We start from the raw sequence: 23,663 nt of genomic DNA, 5'->3' as shown, positions 1-23,663 counted from the left end.
CTGTGATAAAAATAGCTGTAAAATTTGGTCTGGCTATACCAGGGGTCAACAACCTAAAACAGTGAAAGAGCCACTCGGAAACGGTTCCCTCACAAAAGGAAAAACTTGGAGCCACAAAAAATGTGTACATGCGCGCATGTGCAGAACAGGGTTTGACTAAAGAGTGGAGCCAAGGCAAGATATGCACCTACCTTGCATATTTGAATTGATTGGTTGAACTTTTTTAGTCCCACTTTTTTTTTTGGACTGCACATGGCAGAGGACTGGGAGCCGCAGGAGACAGCTGAAAGAGCTGCATGCGGCTCCGGAGCCGTGGGTTGCAGACCTGTGGGCTATACGATGACTTGCTTAACAACTGCATTATTTAGTGACAGAACTTCTAGTCGTAAGGGTGGCTGTAAGTCAAGGACTACTGATGTAGACTAATGGTCTGATTTGGCAGTTTTCTGTAATTATGTGTTGAGTTTGTATTGTTTATCTGTTTCCTGCAGGATCTCTTAAGCTGTTGCCTGACTTTCTTCTCAACAATCTTCCATCCTTTGCAAGCTGAATGAAAATTGTCCAGAACTTTTGGGTCCAGTGCTGGTTTGTGGATGGGGTACACCACCATCTACTTTAAGGCTGGAGGGATGACTCCTTCCTTAGACAAGCTGATGTTACTATATGGAGCCAACCACATATCACTTCCTGAGCAGTTCCAGTAGGGACATGCAGCTTATCTTCAGATATATAGGGACCTTGCCTTTCATCAGAAGTCACTTCTTCAGGTAACCCCAGAAGACCATGCCCCAGGCATCTCAATTGAACTTGCCCGTTTAGAGCTCAATCTGAATGTATGGGAGTGATTTAATTCACCAGGTAGGTAGAATATTCTTCAGCACCCCTGAAGATGGTCCTGAACATTCTACATGATCAGCCATGGACAAATATAAGGGTAGAGAAAGAGTTATTATTTTTTCTGAACCAAATCTATTTTATTTATCTGTTGTGGGAAAATATTATTTTCTAACAAAGACATTAGAAGAATACCCACAATTCATACAATATGAATAGCAAAATCATCTGGATTTTCTTAATTTTTCCTGTCTTATGTTGCTTCAGTTGCTTAAGTGTGAAATGTAGTTAAGTGCATGATCCTAAGTACGGTTACTGGAAACAACTGGAAATAAATTTATTTAAAGAACAAGATAATTTCATTTGGCAATAAATTAAAAGTTGTAATACAGCATTTGAAAAAAAAGAATCCAAATGCTTATTCAATTGATTAACGCAATGTGGGTGATACCACCCAACCCTGTCAGTGTAAAAATAACTTCAAGCATCTTTGATTTCTCTCTCTTAAGTGCCACCTGCTTGTTTCTTATTTTACTTAGTGACAAATGAATTCAGTGAAGGTACAAAAAATGTCAAAACTTCATTGTACTTGATGTTATAAACTATCTTGGGCTACTGCTTTTTTTTAAAACAGGCATTGTAAGGATTATCAAAAGAACAGTGGGAAATTGCACTAATATTTATTGAGCCACTTTTTCAAATATGCTGCAGCAAATGTGACTGTTTACATTTTAGAAATAACATATTTTGATTGCTAAATGCACTAGATTTATGCTAAAAAATATGTGTTGTCACTGAAAATAAATCTTTAAACTCTAGCTATAAATCTTTTGTATTTTTTTGCAACCTGGTAGTCTTATGCAAAGAAAAGCAGAATTTACATTTTTAAACATTATTTATTTTCCTCCAACAATTGCAATGTAACTGTCTTAACAAAAGAGCCAAGTAATTCTTTAACAGCATTTCCACTGCCAACAGTTTAATTGCAAATGTAATATGGCATAATAAAGCATTTGCTGAGCCAGTTGCATCTATCATCCTGATCAAAGATTTTGGATCTCAAGTATTTATTTATTCAGCTGTGCTTATGTGGAATTGCATCATCTAGAACAAAAAACTATTAAAGGTTTTTCTTTTTCATTGAAACAAGCAAAGACGCTACTCAAGGGATGGAATATGTTCTTTTATGTGATTATTTTTCAGAAGCATCTATTATTTTGGCCCGTCAGACTATCACTATATTCAACTAGAAAGGCTTGTTTATTAGGTATCTCTGCCAAGATTTTAGCAGGTAAGGGCACCCAGCCAACTTTGGAAACCAAGTAAAGCTGATCCTGGTTAATAGGTGGCTCTCCATGACTGGGGCAGAGTCTTTGACCAGCTTTAATTGGTGTGCCAGCTGTTGCCCTTCCTGGTGCACCCCTTAATCATTTTGTATTAGCTATTGCAATTAAGTGGAACTTCATTTGAAGACTATGTGGCAATGTAATAAAAATTTCCTAGAATTTCTTAGACTCATTTATAGCCAGTTAGCTAAGATGGACTCTGTTTGTAATGCTTTTTCCCAGATGACTCCCAACTTTGAATGAATTGCCTTTTAGATATAATTTGTCAACTCATTTCCCCCAGCTTTCCCACAATCTCTCACAAAAAGTGACCCAATCAATAGGTCAAGACAGAAGGAATCTTTTAAAAATCCTACTCCAAATGAGATCAGCAACGGAAGATAAAAGAACATAATTCTTCCCAAGATTAATCTGACAATCTCACTGACAATTTTCTAGACTGTTTTGAAGGTTGAACAGTTTTGTAGAGTTTTTAAGGAGGATAATGATGACTTTCGTCGGGCTGGGCTGATTTTTCTTAATATTTGCATTATTTTGTAAGCTGTGGTAAGTTTTTGAAAGTCAGTATACAGTATATAATATAAATAAATAAATACATTTATCAGACATTCTTCTGTCTATCTATGTATCTACTATCTTTATAAAATGACACAATCTGGGCTACTCTGGAGAGTGTGTATGATGTTTCCCAAGCAGTGTATATGATGTTTCCTGGGCTAAGAATGCAGTAAGAAATAAAATTATGAATAACTTATTGCCTTTAACAATATTCCAAATCAAGTACTGTGGTAGCCACCTCAATTTGTGTAATAATATGGTCAAGTCTGCTCAGAAGATAATTTCACATCTATGATATTAGCAGACATTACTTTATTATGTTCTGCCCCTAATACAGGAATCTCCCCAGCCTAGCAGCTCTCCCTTGAGAACAATTAGATAAGGTTCCAAGGAATTGGGGAGGGCTGGTTCTGGCTCTTTTAGAGTTACGTAGTGACTCTAGACTCCTTCCTCCTCAGCAGGCTAGATGTTTCCCAACATCAACATTCATAAGAAATATCTTGGGTTTTTTCACATCTAACCTTCATAGACTATATGAACATATCTTTTCTTCTTCATGTGAAAAACAAACATCTTCCTGTGGCCTTTCTATAGATATTTATTTGCTTCCCAAATAAATATATGTTAACATATATTCACCAGCTTAATAATAGTTGATAATGTTTACATATATTAACTGTGAAGCATTAGTCCCTGTTCTGATAATTCTTGGATTTCTAACCAAAGGTTTCCTGGAAACATGTAAATGACAAGTGATTTCTTGGTAGATTATTTTACAGATGGAAAATTCCACTGATTCACTTTAACTGAGACAGGGCAACAAACAAAATACATTTCCAAATCACAATCTGATTTGTAATGTGCCATGGGTTTGCATGTTACTGGTATAATCTTCTTCTGGCATGTCTTCTTTTACACTTCCTGTTTAGCAGCATTCCACTGATGCAATAAAATTCCATTTAAAATGCTATATCTTGGCCTGCCGAATAAATTCAAGTCTGTAAACTATAATTTAGAGGCAAAAGGCTAACTGGGGAGAGCTGATGTAAATGTAAAAGAAAGTTACAGGCAATGATAAAGGCAAATCTCACACAAATAAACATTATTTAGTATTAAAAATAATTATTTAAGCATTATTTAGCTTTAAAATGATTAGTAAAAATAATTTACTAATTATTTTTAAGCTTTAATTCAAAGCATAGTTTAAAACACTGTGAGAGTTAAGTAAAAATGAACACAAGGGTTTAATTACAACTCTAAAGATAGAAGAAATGTTAATACTTTTTAAAATTATGTATGCTGTTCAAAGGCCCTGTTTTCTTTTATATGTAGAATTTGTATTTCTAAATATGAGAAAGTCAGACTGGAAAACAGATAATGCTATTCTGTAATAATACTAGTGTCATGGTTCTGACATGTTTTGGGAAATTTCAAAATATATTGCTTAAAATGGAATATCATCTTTAGCACCTGCTTTCCTGATACCATAATCATATGTTTAAAGTAACATGTCAAAGTGAGGTTCTAGTAGTAAATGAAGTCTAATCAATATACTGTATAAATCTAAAATTCAATTAGAGAGTAACTGTAGTTTCTCTAGACAGGAACTGAGCATATGATCTAGTGATTGAGAACTTTTAAAATTCTGTTTTGAGCCAAAATTACTACTTGAAATATTTGAACTTAAAAATTGGGTACTTTGTTCTTTCAGGCACCATTTCATCATTATTTGTCTTGGGGAAAGAATATATTCCAATGTTTGAATACTGTTTACTAAGCTATCCCTTTACTGCAATATTAGTTATGTAGGGAAAAGTAACTAACAAAACAAAATCAAGTAATAAAAGATCAAATTGCCTTGCATTAACTTGTGGTTCATCATTTAGAGTTTGATAAACTTCTTCTCTCCAAATTTAAATTAAAAACTAAAAGTAAGAGGCAATATCTTTCCATTTATGCTATAATCAAGCCTACTTCTTCTTAATGCAAATGTTAAATAAGAACTACAAAAACTGGAGCATTACATGGCTGTAGAACACACTGCAAGGTCTAAGTGATACAATATGTCCTCGCCAGGAGTGACAGATTTGTGGATTACACTTTCCATTGTGACGAGATAAAAGCCACAAGTTCCTTCTATAGCTGTGGTGGCGAACCTATGGCACAGGTGCCACAGGTGGCACACAGAGCCCTCTCTGTGGGCATGCGCACCGTCGCCCCAGTCCTAGGCCTTCAGCTGGGTTTTATAAAACCTTTTCGCTTTAGGCCTCCACTGCCTGTGCAAAAAAAGAGGTTCAATCAATCAATTTCAACTTCTCGCGGGAAGAAAAAATCTTGCAAAGTTGGAATTGACTGAACATTTTAGTCCCACCCAGTCTGCCATTACCACCACAGCCACGCCCACCCAATGGGCCACACCCACCCATCACCTGACGATACATAAGTGGGTTTTGGGTTGCAGTTTGGGCACTCAGTCTCTAAACGGTTTGCCATCACTGTTCTATAGAAAGACTAAGATCTCGGGCAGTGTTTTTCAAACTTGAAAACTTTAAGAGGTGTGGACTTCAGCTCCCAGAATTCACCAGGTAGCAAAAAGTTTGTTAGAGAAGTCTATATTATCTTTAATGCTTTTTATCTCATTTCTACGTCAATCAGCCACAAAGAGAAGGCAGTATAAGAAATCCTATTTCATAATGAGAGAAATCAAACTGAGATTGCTTTTCAGCCAAGCTAAAAAAATCAGAACTGATGATACCTGTATGCACCATGTTTCTGTATAAACTACAGTCACATCAAAGCAGTCACTACAGTTAATAAATTCTACGAACCTAATCAGAAACAAGCCCATCTTTGCTTTATTTTAAACAAAGCTGTATTTTTCTTTAAAGCTACATTCTGGAAACAACTTCTAAATCAACTTCCCTAGATGAGTTTGATTACATTTCCCATCTAATATCTGAAAGGGAACTACTTTAGAGAATACTTGGCCAACAGAAAATGCAAAACTCATAAAAAAATCAATAAATTCTTCTCATCAGAAAACATTATGTCAGAGATTAATATTTAAAAGGAAAATGATTAAAACAACTGCTTAAGACGCAGTCGGCCCAGGTTCGAATCTCAGAAGGGTATGGCTGACTGATGAGAACAAATAAGTTTGAAATGATCATATCGGTCTCCCTTTATTCTTTGTTAGCAAGCCCCCCCCCAAAAAATTTACATATATCTCTATCTCTATCTATCTATCATCTATCTATCTATCTATCTATCTATCTATCTATCTATCTATCTATCTATCTATCTATCTATCTGTATATATATATGTATATGGATCCTTGGTTTTTCGGGTTTTTCCCCGCGTAGAATTAAAGGTGTAGGCGCAACGTTTCGACGGAATCCCATCCGTCATCATCAGGCTTCTGCTTCCTTCTTCTGGGAGAAGCATGTGGCTGTTTGTTCCTCTTTTTTAAACTGCCAGAGGGGGTGTGTTCTGTGGAGGTGTGCTCTGATTGGGTAGGGGACCAAGTGTGTTCTGATTGGGTGGGAGTGTGTTTTGAATGGTGGGTGTGTTCTGATTGGGTGGGGGTGTGTTCTGAGTGGATGGGCTGGTCTCAGCTGCCAGCTCCAGACCTGAGCTGGTGAGTTGTGCTGCTTTTGTTCGGTTTCGTGTTTGTGGTGGTGCCATGTTTTTATAGTGGGTGTCAGTTTGTTTATTGTGTGGTTTGGAGGGGTTTAAAGTGGCTGATGTTGCAGCTGTTGCAGCTGTAGTTAGGTTTCTGTTTTGTGGTTGTGTGTCTTTATCGTTGTGGGTTCGGATTTGCTTTTTGAATGGTTGTGTGGTGGTGATGTCATGTGATGTTATCATGAGTTTGGGTCTGGTATCATTCTTGGTGGTTGAGCTTCGTCTGTCAATCAAGGCGGGTTTCCAAATGGCTGGTAGACGAGAGGTATCATCTCGTTTATTCATGCTGTGAATATTCAAGCAGAAGCCTGATGATGACGGATGGGATTCCGTCGAAACGTTGCGCCTACACCTTTAATTCTACGCGGGGAAAAACCCGAAAAACCAAGGATCCACATACAGGCACCCGCGAAAACCTCAGAAAACATATATGTATATGTATGTATATGTATGTATGTGTAAAGCATACAATGTATAAATCAACCCCTGCCATGAAGAAAAACAGCTACCATTCCTATTACTACTTGAAAGTATTAATCCCCATTCTCAAGTTTTATTTAAGGAGCCAGATAAGTGATTTTTCAATCAGAGGAACTAAGGAAAAAAAATCTATACAAATCTGATATTGGAACTAGAAAATAAAAGATATATTTGCGAAACATATTCAACTGAATATAAGCCTAAGATACATTTAAATCATCAAAGATAAATCATGTCCATTAGTCAGAGCTTAGTATTTGGTATACTATCTTTTTAAAATACATCAAAATAATATTCTACAAGAATTAGGTGGCATCACTGTTTTGAATCTAAATTTAGGGGTATGGATTCAGAGAAATAAATATTTTCTTTATCCAGAAGCGCAGTCATAGCACTGCTATCCTGTGTAGGTTCACAAGTCATTTGCCGATTAAATGGAACCTACACCATAATTAAGTTGGTTGGAACTACATAACAAATCCATTAATGAGATATTACATTAATGTTTACTAAAGTCCTATATATTTCAGTGGAATTAAAGCATATTGGGATCTAAACTTAAATATTTAGGACTGCCTAAATAATGCTTTAGAAAATATCAATACATTCACTCATCATATTACTGAGATACATTAAGTAATAAGTATATATTATTAGTTATAGCATATTAATTGTTTAATATCCCCCATCTGCAATTTTGGCAACTACTACATCTTTAAGTAAATTCACCTGCCATCCTTTTACCATGTTTTCCCGAAAATAAGACCTGGTCTTATATTTTTTTTGCCTCCAAAAGTGGCAGGTCTTATTTTCGGCGGAAGTCTTATTTTTCCCTGCCACCTCCCTCATCTTGCGGCATCCCTGTCCAGCCCACGTGGCCACTGGGCCACTTCTGTGGCCACTTGCGGAAGGACCCATGGCCTGATGTGCTGCCGCCACAAGGCGAGGCAGGTGGGGGAGGGGGTGGAACTGCCCAAGTGCTCCATAGGAGTTCAAACCCTTTTTGCCCAGAGGGAGACTGGAAGCGTTGTCTGCTCGCAAATGGGGCACTTAGAAACCAAGCGATTCGCTCAGTCTTCAAGCACCCCATTTACAAGCAGATGAAGATTCCAGTCTCTGTCATTTCTCCATCTGGGCAAAAAGTGTTTCTGCACCTATGGGGTGCTTGGAAACATAGGCGCCCAATCACTTTTCACCCAGAGGGTGACTGGAAGCTTCGTCTGCTTGCAATGGGGCACTTGGAAACGGAGCGATTTGCTCCGTTTCCAAGCACCCTGTTTGTAAGAAGATGAAGTTTCCAGTCTCCCTCTGGGCAAAGGTTTGCAGAGCGTCCGTATCACCTGCCTCCCTGCCCCACTTCTGCCTCCATGGTCAGATTTACCTGCACCACACCAAAGGGCCGGCAGGCTGAGGCTGCTGCTGGACACCATTGGCCCCTGAACGATCACCGCTGTTTGTGCTGTTTGCCACGCCCAACTCCCCGAGCTTATTTTTGGGGTAGGGCTTATATTAGGCCCACCCGAAAAAATCAGACTTATTTTCAGAGTGGGTCTTATTTTTGGGGAAACACAGTACTATGAATTATATCATGGATACCTGTATTTTATTCTTCCCATAATTAAAGCTCAAGATTACCTTACAAAATCAGCAATTTCCCTTCATTGTTTCAAATGTACTCTGATGCACTAACACTGATAGCTAAATTCAAAAACTGCAGCACTGATTTTGAATTACAGAATTTCTCAGTGCTAACTGCTTTATACTATTAATTTTTTTCAAATCACAATTGAAATAAATTATATTACAGCAAGATGGTCTGTGAATGCTACTGGGACACCTGCTTCTAACATTCCAAACCAATACGGATAATTTCAGAGGTAAGAGGAATGTAATTCAACAAGGAAATATGTCTTTACTGTAGAGGAATAGTGAAGAAATGGTTGGGCATATAAATTTAGATCTATTAGAACGATAGCACCTGGTGCCTTCTAAAATGATGAAATCAGCATCAAGATATCATGTAAGCCCTGATCCTTTAACACACGTGTGTGACATCATGATGCACATACAAAAATATGTGTAATGTGGGTGCAACGTTAGCTTTTGCATTTACCACCCAGGTACCTTTTGATAAGAGATCTGAAGTAATTCAGTACGTGGAATGATGCAGAAGATTCAACAATTCTGTTACTATGCAGATGACATTATGAAATAGCTAATCTGTGATCTTATCTGAAGATAATTTGAGTTCAGACTGTGCATAATGAAAGTCAAAATATTGCTGTCATCTGAACAGCAATGAAAATGTTTTGTCTTTTCACTAACTAAAGCTTTTGAATCGGTATTACTAAAAATATTAAATATTTCTCAACCTATGAATATGTGTCCTACCTGAGTTTTTCATGGGGCACAGGGCACATTGCATGCCCCATGCATCACCGTATAAACAACAGCATTCAGTATAAGTAGTCTGCTTCCCAACAAGAGGTTGACTGCAAACAAAATCTTCATTCAGATGTTGCCAGCAAAGATCCTGATAGACATCACTTTCTTCAGTTTGCTCTGAAACAAAACCCCAAAAGTATTTGTTTATTATGACATCCCTATCTGTAAAATAAAAATGCAATTCAAATGTGTGGAATTACACTGCAAAGATGTTTATTTTCTGCCAAATCAAATGAGATAAATTTTTGAGTACAAATATTTTTTTAAATTAACAAATAAGGCAGTTGGAATTATTATATCCATTTTATTGAATCAATACTCAGGTCTCTCTAGAACAATCTCTGATATTGGACAATTCTTCTGTTATTATTATTATTATCAAAAATTGATTAGTGTGGGGGAAAAACAATCACTTTTTTACATTACTCAGTAGCATGGAGAGAATTTGCAATTTTAGGATTCTTATACTGTTTTCATAGGGACGTGGTGGCTCAGTGGATTAGGGCGCTGAGCTTGTCGATCAGAAGGTCGGCAGTTAGGCGGGTCGAATCCCGAGTGCCGCGTAACAGAGTGAGCGCCTGTTACTCGTCTCAGCTTCTGCCAACCTAGCAGTTCGAAAGCACGTAAAAATGCAAGTAGAAAAATAGGGACCACTCCGGTGGGAAGGTAACAGCGTTCCGTGCGCCTTTGGCGTCTAGTCATGCCGGCCACATGACCACGGAGATGTCCTTGGACAAGCGCTGGCTCTTCGGCTTTGAAACGGAGATGAGCACCGGCCCCTAGAGTCGGGGGAACCTTTACCTTTACCTATACTGTTTTCGGATTTTATTAAAAATCTCAAGATTTTCACAATTCTCAAACTACCCAGCTGATGATACCTAGTCTAGTAACAAAATGTCTGTGGAAAACAGCCAAACTCAAGAGAGCATCAAACCCCTGAGTTATTTATATCTTCTGTGGTATGTGTTTACTTTCATGTGTGGAATGTAAATTTGAATGTCTTATTCTGGACATGTCAGGGTTCAGCCAAATTGGAGTCTGGAACATTTTGGTTGTTCTGGTGTTTCTCAACTCAGCAAGTTTAAGATGTGTGGACTTCAACTCCCGGAATTCTCCAGCCAGCATTCTAGGACCTGAAGTCCACATAACTTAAATTTGCTGAGTTTGAGAAACACCAATCTAAATAAATTCTGGAGGGGTCTGGTGGAATAAATAGGATGTGATGTCTTCTTCTGTATAGCTTGGGTGTCAGACAACACCCTAATTTTCTTAGCACATTCTTTTGCCCAAAAGGCCTGTTCCTCACTGCTTCCCTAAATCTTTCCAGTGCTTTATTTTCTTTATCATTCCTTACTCACCACCATCCTTAAATGTTGGGAGGCACAACCCAAGCAGCCCACTTGCTCATGTTCCCAGAACATTTCTTTCCTTTACCTCTATTTAGCCACTACTGTGCATCGCTGCTGCTGTGTTTGGTGTTTCCCCTCTATACCCCACTCGAGAACACCTATGCCTGAAACTCACATATTCTGTATCTGGGCCTGGCTGTAACACATGTTTTGGGGTAGTACCTGTATAGAACACACATTTTTGTTGGGCACAAACCATGTGAACTTGGCCATTCTGTATATAGAATGTTTTCTGTTGCAATGAATGTTTTGCACATCCACAGTAATTATCTTTGCAGAAAATTAGTTTTCCTATGTTTTGCAGATCTCTGCAACCCCAGGCTCTACTAAATAAAATGAGATAGGACTTAGCAATTATAAATTAAAACCACATTTAATACTATAATAATAATGATAATTCTATAATATTCTTTTTGATTCATGTATTTTGGGCTTCAACTTGAACACAGCCCACCTGTGTTGAACACCAGCTGCCTGCAATTAGTGCAGGTTCGAGTCCCACCAGGCTCAAGGTTGACTCAGCCTTCCATCCTTCCGAGGTAGGTAAAATGAGGACCCAGATCGTTGGGGGCAATTAAGCTGACTTTGTAATAATGCCGCTTGGGGTGTGTGTGAAAGCCCTAATAAGCAGGCATATACATAGAATGAAGGCTACTGCTAAGCTTGTAAGCCGCCCTGAGTCTTCGGAGAAGGGCGGGATATAAATGGAATTAAAATAAATAAATAAATAAATAAAATAATGCACACCACTAGATTCTGCTGGTCTGATGCACTGCTTTCCTGTAGAATCCAGAACCATTGGTTGTGTGCAGAAACAACTGTAGGAGCCTTCAGTATTGATGCACTGGCCATCAATACAGCTGCTGATGTCCTGACATTCATCTGTATCTGTTCAAATGCAAATGAAAAGTATTTCAAAGGAAATCTTTTCCTGGAAAATAGCTTGAACAGAACATCTGCAGTGATGTTCTGCACCAGCTTCTGGTCTGTATTTTTCATTAGCAAATATTTAAAATCAGGATAATCGTACTGAACATATTTGCAAATAGGAGAACTATAAAACAGATGTTTCTTCCTGAAACACCCAAATAAAATGTTGTTCTTGTGGATTTATTTAATAATAATAATAATAATAATAATAATAATAATAATAATAATAATAATAATAATAATAATAATAATAAAGTTGGAAGGGACCTTGGAGGTCATCTAGTCCAACCCCCTGCTCAGGCAGGAAACCTTATACCATTTCAGGCAAATGGCTGTCCAGTCTCTTCTTAAAAACCTCCAGTGTTGGAGCATTCACCACCTCTGGAGGCAGGTTGTTCCACTGGTTAATTGTTCTAACTGTCAGGAAGTTTCTCCTTAGTTCTAGGTTGCTTCTCTCCTTGACTAGTTTCCATCTGTTGCTTCTTGTCCTGCTTTCAGGTGCTTTGGAGAATAGCTTGACTCCCTCTTCTTTGTGGTAGCCCCTGAGATATTGGAACACTGCTATTATGTCACCCCTCACCCTTCTCTTCATTAAACTACACATACCCAATTCCAGCAACCGTTCCCTATGTTTTAGCCTCCAGCCCCCTAATCATTTTTGTTGCTCTTCTCTGTACCCTTTCTAGAGTCTCGACATCTTTTTTACATCGAGGTGACCAAAACTGGATGCAGTATTCCAGGTGTGGCCTTACCAAGGCATTGTAAAGTGGTATTAGTACTTCACTTGATCTTGATTCTATCCCTCTGTTAATGCAGCCTAGCACTGTGTTGGCTTTTTTGGCAGCTGCAGCACACTGCTGGCTCATATTGAAGTGATTGTCTACTAAGACTCCAAGATCCCTCTCACCTTTACTACTATTGAGCAAGGTACCACCTATACTATACCTATGCATTTGATTTTTCCTGCCTAAATGTAGAACCTTACTTTTTTCACCATTGAATTTCATTTTGTTAGATAGTGCCCAGTGTTCGAGTCTGTCCAGATCCTTCTGTATCCTAAGCCTATCTTCTGGAGTGTTGGCTATTCCTGCCAGCTTGGTGTCGTCTGCAAATTTGATGAGTTCCCCATCTATCCCCTCATCCAAATCTTTAATGAAGATATTGAAGAGCACTGGGCCCAGAACAGAGCCCTGGGGCACCCCACTACACACTTCCTTCCATGTAGATGCGGTTCCATTGAGGACCACACGCTGAGTACGGCCTGTCAGCCAGCTACGAATCTATCTGGTGGTAATGCTATCTAACCCACATTTTTCTATCTTATCAAGTAGTAGGTTGTGATCTACTTTATCAAATGCCTTACTGAAGTCCAAGTAAATTATATCTACATTTCCTTTTACAGTCCTGATTTATCAGTACAGCAAATATATTTTCAATAAATTATATGTATGTTCCCTCGCTAGAATAACAAGACTATTAGTACTACTGGATAAAATTAACCTGATCTTCATGAATATTCACACAAAAACTGACTCTTATCCAGACAGTTCATTTTATAGAAAAGAAACTACAATACCAGTTCAAGAAATTAAATGGTTTTATATCAGAAAAGTTATTTGGGCCCAAGATAATTAAACCTTTCAGTGTGATTTCCTTTCATTCTGTTATTCTATACAGAATGGCTTTTCTCTTTAGATTGCAAAAGACAAGACCATGACTAGGAATAATTTTCAGTTAAATGGCAAAAAGTGAATAAGTAGGCAATTCAGTGGATTAATGGGAATACATTTATGATAATCACAAATGTGAATTGCTATTCCATACTTAGGGAGGTAGTAGTATGCAAAAAATACTCATCTTCTCAAATGAATTTTTTATAAGCAGAATGTAACTCTCACTAAAAAAGAATCCAAGAGTATATTTGTGCATTATGCATAAAAAATAGGACTCTAGCTGCACAGAAGTCAAATTGGGTAGAAATGTAAAACCTGTAACTATAAAACCTGTTTCCTCCCAATTATCTTATTAATTCTGCCAGCTTCAGCTTTCTGGTATTGTTGACAAACTGTATCTTATAAAAACATAAGAAATATTCTGCTAGATCACATCAAAATCTCACTCAGCCTAGCAATTTTTACAGTAACCTTCTAGAACAGATGTGTCAAACTCGCGATGTCACGTGACATCGCACAACGTATCAGGACAGCTTTGCCATTGCTGGCAATGGGGTGGGCGCAGCTTCCGTGTGATGCGTCCGGCCATAGGCCGGCAGTTTGACACCTCTGTTCTAGAAGATTCCTGGGAAGACTACAAACTTAAATTAGAACGCTATGCTGTTTCGCATTTTATTTCCCAGCTGCTGTAACAGTAATATAAAATGCATCTATCTTTTATTATGCAAATCAGAAATTATTCTCCAAGTTAATTATATACTGTGTAATAAGGTCTCAGTAAAACCTTTACCACAGCAAGATGAAATTGAATATGATTGGGACTATTGTATATACCCTACCACAGAAATAATCATGTATTTTATTTCTTTGTAATGTTGTCTCCATGTTTTTCTTCCTCTGATTGTCTTAAGAGACCAAAGAATCTAGCAAAATTTCTGCGGCCACAACATTCTTTCTGGCAATTGCAATCAAGCAAATTGATGCTAGCTATTGTTCTATATTTCTCCAAATAAAAATTAGTCGCAGAATTTCGAAGGAATATTTGAGGAATACAGGTAGTCCTTGACTTATGACATACTTGAGCCCAAAATTTATGTTGCTAAGTGAGAAATTTGTTAAGTGAGCTTTGACCCATTGTACGACCTTCTTTGCCACATTTGTTAAGTGAATCACTGCAGATGTTAAATTAGTAACACCGTTGTTATGTGAATCTGGCTTTCCCCATTGACTTTGTTTGTCAGAAGGTCACAAAAGGTAATCACATGATCCTGGAACACTGCAACAGTCCTAAATATGAGCCATCCGAATTTTGACCACATGACTGTGGGGGAAACTGCAACAGTCATACATGTGAAAAATGGTCATAAGTCACTTTTTTCAGCGCTGTTGGTCAAATGGTCACTAAATGAACTGTTGTAAGTCAAGGACTACCTGTACAAGCAATCAGGTTCCATGTATCAACTACTTATATAATCGGTCAAGAATTAGATCTTGATCTTGCTGTCTTTCCCCAGCGAGAGGAATAGGATGCTAGCCTGAATACTTACCAAAGCAGTGAAGTTTTATAGGATCATAATATGTGCCCTGTTTGCAGTAACATTCATAACCTGGCTGTGTGTTTAAACAGAAGCCATTTTTACATATTTCTTGGCCAAAGAGCTGGCATTCATCAGCATCTGAAAAGGAAGCATCGACATTCTAAAACATTATTTGTTTAATTATATATGTGGAGTATGAATTTTCAGATCAAAGTTTTAGGAGAGATATTGTTATTCCTTATATATAAAAACAATAAATAAGAGAGCAGCGTTGAATAGTACCCAGTATGATGGACCCCAAAAAAGTATATATTTCTATAAAGTTATTCTAGAAGAGTTGCATTTTCTTCAGATCAATTTTTTTATTTATTTTATTTTAAAAAAAATTTCTATACCTCCCATTTCACCAAAGTGGCTCTGGGCAATTTACAACAACTTAATAAAACAATATAAACACATGAGTAAAAGCATAAATGAAAAGCAGAGTTCAGAACAAGTTAAAACTTACAAGTAAAAAGTAATGAACTGAGAACCATTTTTGTTTATTTTTTTTTTTTTTAAAAAATGTTATTTTCCACAAAGAATCAATTGCAGAACTTTGTCATGGGAAGTTGCATGATTAAAATGTTAAACAATCAAGAGCTCGTCTTTTTAGACCAACAGCCTCATCTGGAATGTTGGTAACTTATTCTTGTTGTTTATTTAGTATAGAAATAATATGTGCCAAACAATTTATTCAATTGAGCATGTTCTGCTTTTGCATTGGCAATTCCATTACATGTAGCAATCCTATTATGTGCGTATTGCCTTAAGTATAAGTTTTGCAAAAGCCAGCTAATGTTAACGTTTGGAGGACAGTTTGATCAAGTGTAATTTATGTCAAAATTTAGAAAAGTCTCAATGTTTACCCTATTTGTTGAATTATTTCTGAAATATCAATTTGCTATTTACACAAGGCAAAATAAAATTGGGTCCAATTACTCAGATATAAGATGTTTTGAACAGGATGATATCCATTCATATTATGGTAACAGTACCATACTAAGAAAACAATGCTTTCTATATGCTGAATACTGTAAAGATAAAATACTAGCATACTTCTCCAGAAAGAAATAATTGGCTATTCTAATATTTTTAAAGCATTTTTCCAGAAATTGAGCAGTACAGTAAAAAAGAAATTCTGGATGAAAAGTAGATACCCACATAATAAAGCAAAGTTTTTAAAAGATCAGATATCTGAAGAATGGCATGTCTAGAATTGCTGAAAGAGAATTATATGTTTGCAAAGGGAAATGAGCAGATCTAAGTAAAAAAAAACCAGTTATATTCCTATAAACCACGGGTCGGTAACCCGCGGCTCCGGAGCCGCATGCAGCTCTTTGAGCTGTCTCCTGCGGCTCCCAGTCGCCCGGTGCGCGCGCACCACTCCGAACGGGAGGAGGTGCACGCGCACCACTCCGAACGGGAGGAGGTGCGCGCGCACCACTCCGAACCTTTGGAGAGGTGCGCACGCACCTCCGCCCGAACACCCGTGTCGAGACCTGCTGGTTTTCGGGTGGAGGTCGGGCGGCAGTTTGGAGGTCCCGGGGGTGGCTCCGGCGACGCCCTGGCTGAAGGCAGCGCCGCAACCCAGCTCCTGTCACCACGGAGACCCGTCGCCGCTGGCGTGCAGGTGCGTCCACATAAAAAAAAGTGTAACCGTGCGCGTGTATCCACGCGTGCGCATGCGCAAAAACCAACATTTTGCACATGCGCAAAACATTTTGTTTTATGCGCATGCGCGTGCGTGGATGCACGCGCGCAGCTCCCACTTTTTTTTATGTGTGATGGAACCGGTTCCCAGTGGCTCTTTTGCTTTTTCAGGTTGCCGACCCCTGCTATAAACAAAGAAATTCAAGGGAAAACAAAAGCAAAACCAGCCATGATATTTCTTAGTTGATCTGGTTAAATAGTCCAACGGATACAACTTTACATTTTGAAACACTGTGTCACATACATCATAGAAATTTTAAAATATTTTCAGCAGTACCAAACCAACACATCACTTATCATCTATCTGCATTGACACTTTGGGGGAATTAAAGAATTAGTGAGTTTTTAAAAAAGGACAAATTAATTCAAATAAGCAGCAGTTGAAGGAAAACAATAATTATGAACAAATATTAAAACCATGGCATTAATTTGAGGTTATATTCAAGTCAATATCAAGGCTGACCTTTGTAACCATGTGCAACATCTCCATAATGTGGTTCTTCAGATGGTATGAACCCTTTCCCTTCAGGACACAGTTCAATAAATTCAGCTAGCCGGAAGATAAAATCAAGAATCCATTTAGAACTATATTTGTGCATTACATTCTGAAATCAATAGCAACATTTCTATAACAGGTATGTGTTAATGTATTTGTAAATACCACATTTCAGATTTTAGATCTCTAATGGTACATATATATGGATACTTGAAATAATGAGAACTCAGCTTTTTTCCTTTTAGTATCCATGGTTGTAAGATTTAAGTGCATGGTTTGCTATTGATGCACACAACTTAAGATTCTATGACCATGATAGATTTTCAAGATGAATATTTTGATTTTATTTTTATATTATATTGTATACTACATGTGTAACTTTATTTTGGCTTGTAATCTGAACTGTAATCAATCTAAGTTTAAATTTGGTTGCAGGGCTCAGCTTCTTCTCTTTAGCAGTTTTCTGCTACCCAAACTAATTTACAACTATTTATTGATTGATTTATATAGCTGCCCTTCTCACTTACATGTGACTCTGGGCAGAGTAGAGAATTAAAAGAAAAACTAAACAGTCAGTATAATGTATCCATTAAAGTGAATTAGAAACAATTGAAAATCGTAATAACATAAGGACAGGGAAGAATGCAATCAAACCTATGCTAACCATTTAAGGAGCTCCAGACTTCCATGGGATTCCCAGGCCCAATGGCAAAATCAAATTTTGAGGGCCTTCCGGAAGGCCAACATAGTTGGGGCCAATTTCATCTTGGGGGAAATGATAGTACAAAGGGCTGGTGCCATGGCAGAAAAGGCTCTTCCCGTCAAATAAAGCTCCTTGGCTGATGGACTGAAGGGATCTGATGAGACAGGTGGATCTAATTAGGGTGAGGTGGACCCTTAAATAAGGCATCCAATGCCATGTAGGCTTTAAAGGTCTTTACCACCTGGACCTGGAAGCAAATTGGTAACCAATGTGTCATTGTTGGGGCACACATAACTGAAGCATAACAGATATTCTTTTTTTTAATAAAAGTTTTATTATTACTTTAAAAATACAGTCTTTAGTGCTTAGTAAACAACATGTTGTCTGGGTTCAAATATTTAACATTAACCTTTTCAATATAAATCTGTTCAATACTACACAATCCAGTATTTTTTCCCTGATTCTCCTTTCCTCTCCATATTTTTTCCATTTTTCCTTCATTACACCATTACAATTTTTGGTACTGTTAATGTATATGAAGTTAGATATAAACATCTTCATCATATTTTACTAATATCATACAAATAACCACAATATCAATTCATAAGTCAATAATATCAATTCATTAATCAATATCTTGTTTTTTGTACTCTTTTTCAAGTTTGATTTCCCATCAGTATTTGAAATACCTTTATCAATTATGATTTCCTCAGTATTAATTACATTTATGTAGCTGAAAGTTTTATTCAAATCAATCCTCCTATCTTCATATTTCCCATATCAATAAAAAGAAAAAATGCTATCTTAATTCTAAATCATATCTTTCATTGTAAAAGTAATTATATCTAAAAGGCTTCCATTCTTTTAATCTTATTCAAAAAGGTATTTAAACATATAATGCCCCTTCTAGAAGGTCAAGTCTTCTGTTTTTTAAATCCGACTCTCGCTTTCTTTCTTTGCCAAGTCACTTTCCAAGCCAGGGCAATTAGATCAACCAGGAATTTTCTTTCTATTTTTGTGAAAATTGTTTGGCATGAGGAAAACAATTTGGGTAGGGTATTTTTTGGGGGGAATTCCACCCATTTATATTCCTTAAACAACTTCCAGTTCCTTTCTCTCCTTTCTCTTTTCATTTCCTGTCTCTCAAGTTGTGACATTTCCCTTAGCAACTCTATATTACCTTTTTAAAAATCTTTTTCTTTGCAATCAGATATATTTTGCAGACCTAAGGGGTAAAAGGTCTTTTGCATTTTCATTGTTATAGCTAAGTCTTGCAGTTCTTTTATCTCTTCCATCTCTAAATCCATTTCCTCTGTTTTGTCTTCTGATTTCTGGATTATTTGTTCATACTTTGTGGTCGTTAGCTGGAAGCTTTCTAGTTGTAGATTTAATTTGGAGATTTGCTCATTTATCTTGTCTAAATTGTTTTTAGTCTCATTATGATTTCTTTTTATATCCTCTGCATTTTCAAAGAGAAAATCTTAACAGTTATCTCAGTTCTCAAATTTATCAAAACTGTAGCTTTATGTTACTTCCACTTCAATATTGTATGTTTCTGTCCCCCATAAAATTAAAATGCCACTTCCATTTACATTTGGAGGTTTTTTTGCTTCTTGGGAGACTTTCCCAGGAAATTCAGTTGCAAAATAGCAAAGAAAGGATCAATATTCTCACCCAGTTCCAGACATGCTGTTTACTATGTATTAAGTAGTGCTTTTTTCCTCTTCGGTTGTCACCAGTTAATGGCCGGCCACAGAAATGTAGCCAGTGTTTCTTCTGTCAGTTTGGAGGGCTTTCCTTGGATTCAACGGAAAGACTGCCATCTCTCCATGATCAACAAGGCACCCGTCCTCTTCATCACCTTTTCAGGGTGATTTTAGGCCCTTTTCAGGGCCTACAGCAGGGCAAAATTGGGCGCAGAAGGCAGAACCCTGCCTTCCAAGTCCCATTGCGCTGCAACGCAAACCAGAAGTCGCAACATAGCAGATATTCTTTAAAGGCAGCCCATGTTAGAGGAGTCCATTTGGGGAGTAGCTACAGCATGAGTGACTGAGAGTAGGGTCTCCTGATCCAGTAAAATGTGCAACTGGCACACAACACAAACTGCACAATTCAAAGGAAATGCAAAAACTGAAATAATATTTCTTTTAGAAAGGAAGGATGAGTTGAACAATGCCAATTTTTCAGTATGTGATGGACTTCAGTTGGTAAGGGTGTGTGTGTGTGGGGGGGGGAAGTGATAAAAAAATAAACCTGAAACATCTTTTTTGGCCCTTGTAAAGCGTTTTCCAACCAAATATTCACATGAATACAAGTTACTCTGTAAAGCAAGTTTGTCGCAACAATTCTATGGGTTTGGAGTTGAAAATCTGACAACGTTTTTAATATACTTGTGAAGGATTACTTGCAGAGCAATCACATTCATTTCCTTGCCTCACCCCTGACAAATTACATACTGGAATAAATCAGAAACCTTTATCTTATTACTTCTAGCAAAACACTATTAGATTTTTTTTAAAGGAAATGCAGTAATCTTTCAATAAAATAATAAACAACTCAGAGTTATGAAAAGAACTAACAACTTGCAAACTGTTACTGGCACTTGTGTTCTGGGGCAGAGGTTTTGTATATTTAACTAATATTAGGCAAACAGAATTACTATCTTACACTATAGGTAGCACAAGGAAAATTTGAATCATGTAGTCTTTACAGTCACACGAGAGAGAGAGAAATTCTACAAAACTTCTAGCACTATTTAAAATATATATAAAAATATTTCTGAGATTTAGGTTTCCCTTTAGCACAAAAATGCAATAGGAAACAATACTTTCTTGATTCCAATTTAGATATCTTTCATGCAAGTAAAACTTTCATTTTATAGAAGAGCTCAAATATTCCAGTTTGCTATTCACATCTCTTTTACCCTATTAATATTATCCTTAACGATCCACATTGTTTAGGAAAGTAGGACTGCTAAGAACAAGAACTTCTTAGTTATGTAACCCCTGAGCCTCCTTGTAATGTTATGCACAATAATTGCCACTGAATGGAAAAGGATAACTCACCACTTCCAAGCACAGGACATGGGAATATTTCACAATTGTCACCCCAGCCGGCGCCCAAAGTACAACAGCATTCTTGCTTTGTAACATTGGATGTTAATACATTATCACAAAAATTTGCGTCATTTAGATTGTAGTAACATTCTTTCTTTTCCACTGTTTCTTTGGTTCTGTCTGGAACCTCTATGAAAAAAATAAAAAATAAAAGATACATTCAATATGTATGCAGAGAAATCATCAATGCAGTGCTTAAAGCAATTCACAATACCTATATAATAATAATAATAATAATAATAATAATAATAATAATAATAATAATAATAATAATAATAATAATAATAATAATAATAATAATATAAAGTTGGAAGGGATCTTGGAGGTCATCTAGTCCAACCCCCTGCTCAGGCAGGAAACCCTATACCATTTCAGGCAAATGGCTGTCCAGTCTCTTCTTAAAAACCTCCAGTGTTGGAGCATTCACCACCTCTGGAGGCAGGTTGTTCCACTGGTTAATTGTTCTAACTCTCAGGAAGTTTCTCCTTAGTTCTAGGTTGCTTCTCTCCTTGACTAGTTTCCATCCGTTGCTTCTTGTCCTGCTTTCAGGTGCTCTGGAGAACAGCTTGGCTCCCTCTTCTTTGTGGCAGCCCCTGAGATATTGGAACACTGCTATCATGTCACCCCTCACTCTTCTCTTCATTAAACTACACTAAACTAAACTACACTTCATTAACCTTATACTAAGCAGATGATGTAGATTCTGTGGGTCAATGTAAATATAATATTGGGCTCTTTGTTGGTTATGTTTCAGAGATCAGAATCAGACTATGAAATTACAACCTCAAGCTCTATCTTTCCCCTATTCAGGAATCCTTTAAAATAAAGATTTGCTCATTTATTTTATCTCCTGACTGAGGTAGCTGTAGTTGAGACTGGTTCCTCGATACAGAGATATATGTCTGTGGAGATTGTCAGTCATCCAGATCGTAGTTGTCTCAAAGGTGCTTTTTTCAAAAGGCAACTGGACTGTTTTTTTTTTCTTTGAGGAGGAAGAAGACGACATTTTGCTTCTCATCTAAGAAGTTTTATTGGTTCTGAACCGATAGTTTGAACTGATGAAACTTCTTGCATGAGAAATGAAATGTCTTCTTTTTACTCAAGGGAAAAAAAAACAGTCCAATTGCCTTTTGAAACAGCACCTTTTAGTATAGAGCAGGGGTGTCAAACTCAATTTCATTGAGGGCCACATCAGCATTGCGGTTGCCCTCAGGGGGCCAGGTGGGTATGACCTGGGTGGGCATGGCCTACTGGGTGGGCATGGCTAGAGTGCGAATGGCCTACTGGGTAGGCGTGGCCAGCTCTACATCGTTCGCATCAAGGGTGCCTATGGGGGCCTGGGCAGGAGTGGGACAGATCTGAGGGTCTCTGGCAGAAGGAGGGTCTCTGGGCCAGGGCCAAGGCAGTGGGGGCCGTTCCCTCACTGTTTCCAGGATGGCTTCATGGGCCGCATGAAACCACTTCGTGGGCCGGATCTGGCCCCCGGGCCTTGTGTTTGACACGTCTGGTATAGAGGAAGTCACTTTGATAGAAAGGTTGGGAAAGAGTAGATGGATGGTGAAGCAAAGTTGCTCTGTGGAAATGTAACAGCAGAAACCAAGAAAATTATGAGACACTTCTCATAAAAGAACAGCACCAGGTTCCCAGACTAGAAAGCTATGGTAGTTCTTAGGTTTCTACTTCTATTCTGACACAGAGTCTGAGCCAGCAGCAACTGTGAGAATCCTGCCTCTTCAACGTGGTCTCATATGGCTTCTGTTTGGCTCCAGTAATTCCCCCAAGATCTGGACATCAATTTCATAAAAATCCCTCAACATGAGCTTGTAAAATTTAATTTCAGCTTCATGCCAATGTGCTTACGTCAATCCAGTTGACAGAGAATCAATTTAATAGCACATTAAGCCTGCTGAACCAAGGCAAGAGATAATTCTTAAATTCAGACAGAACAGGATGGGGACAGATCCAGAATTATTGGGCTTGCCCTACCAACTGACATTTTCCCCACAGTCCTGCTAGTCTAGATGGGCATTAGGTGCTATAGAAATATTGTTTAGCTCAGTTCTTGATCTGCAGGTAACTAGATGTGAGACTTTTTGGTGGAAGTTGAGTTCTAGGGAGAACTGTGTTTGTTGAGGCTGTAGCCTGTTGTATATCAATATCCTTGCCTGAGCTGCTAGCAGTGGTGGGATTCAGCCAGTTCGCATTTTTTTTTGCCCAGGCCCAGAGAACCGGTTGTTTACATATTTGAATCCCACCACTGGCTGTAGGTCCTGTTATCAGGTTAGCGGTTGAGCCCCAAAGGCTGATTGTTCTGAGGGAACTTTCATTTGGTCCCAGGTGATGCAGAATTGGGATAATTAGGGAGCTTGTGGCCATCATGGCAATCTGACTCAGGTGATTTGGGGCTGAAGAAATCAAGGGTTGCATATCAGATCTGGAATAGTTGTGACATGATTTGGTAAGGATGGGGGAATAACTATTAGTTCATTTCCACAGTAATCATTTGTTTGCTGGTGTTGCTGGACTCTGCAGCGACACAGCACCTATTTAGATTGGTCCACTTTAATGATTTAATGAACCCTGATTGGCTCCATCCATGGGATTTTATTTTATTTTTTAGGATCTGAATGCTGGAACGGAGGTATGACAAGGCCTATAGCACCACTAATTAAAAATGAATAGCTCTAAAGAGTCCTCTGAG

General features: G+C 37.8%; 1 protein-coding gene across 1 annotated transcript in view; it reads right to left on the bottom strand.

Moving 5' to 3' along the window:
* The window catches only part of LTBP1 (latent transforming growth factor beta binding protein 1), a 207,563-nt gene that overhangs the window by 8,985 nt on the left and 174,915 nt on the right, over window positions 1-23,663 (bottom strand). Inside the window, exons 24-28 of the mRNA XM_083349128.1 lie at window positions 20,912-21,091; window positions 17,111-17,197; window positions 14,905-15,033; window positions 11,502-11,642; window positions 9,292-9,462 (exon numbers count right to left, since the gene is read on the bottom strand). Coding sequence (XP_083205254.1) covers window positions 9,292-9,462; window positions 11,502-11,642; window positions 14,905-15,033; window positions 17,111-17,197; window positions 20,912-21,091 — 708 coding nt within the window. The remainder of the gene's footprint in view (window positions 1-9,291; window positions 9,463-11,501; window positions 11,643-14,904; window positions 15,034-17,110; window positions 17,198-20,911; window positions 21,092-23,663) is intronic.

The sequence above is a fragment of the Vipera ursinii genome, assembly GCF_947247035.1.
Source record: "Vipera ursinii genome assembly, chromosome: 1".
Lineage (NCBI taxonomy): Eukaryota > Metazoa > Chordata > Lepidosauria > Squamata > Viperidae > Vipera > Vipera ursinii.
Note: the sequence above shows the minus strand (reverse complement) of the source record. Positions and strands in the feature narration are given on the sequence as shown.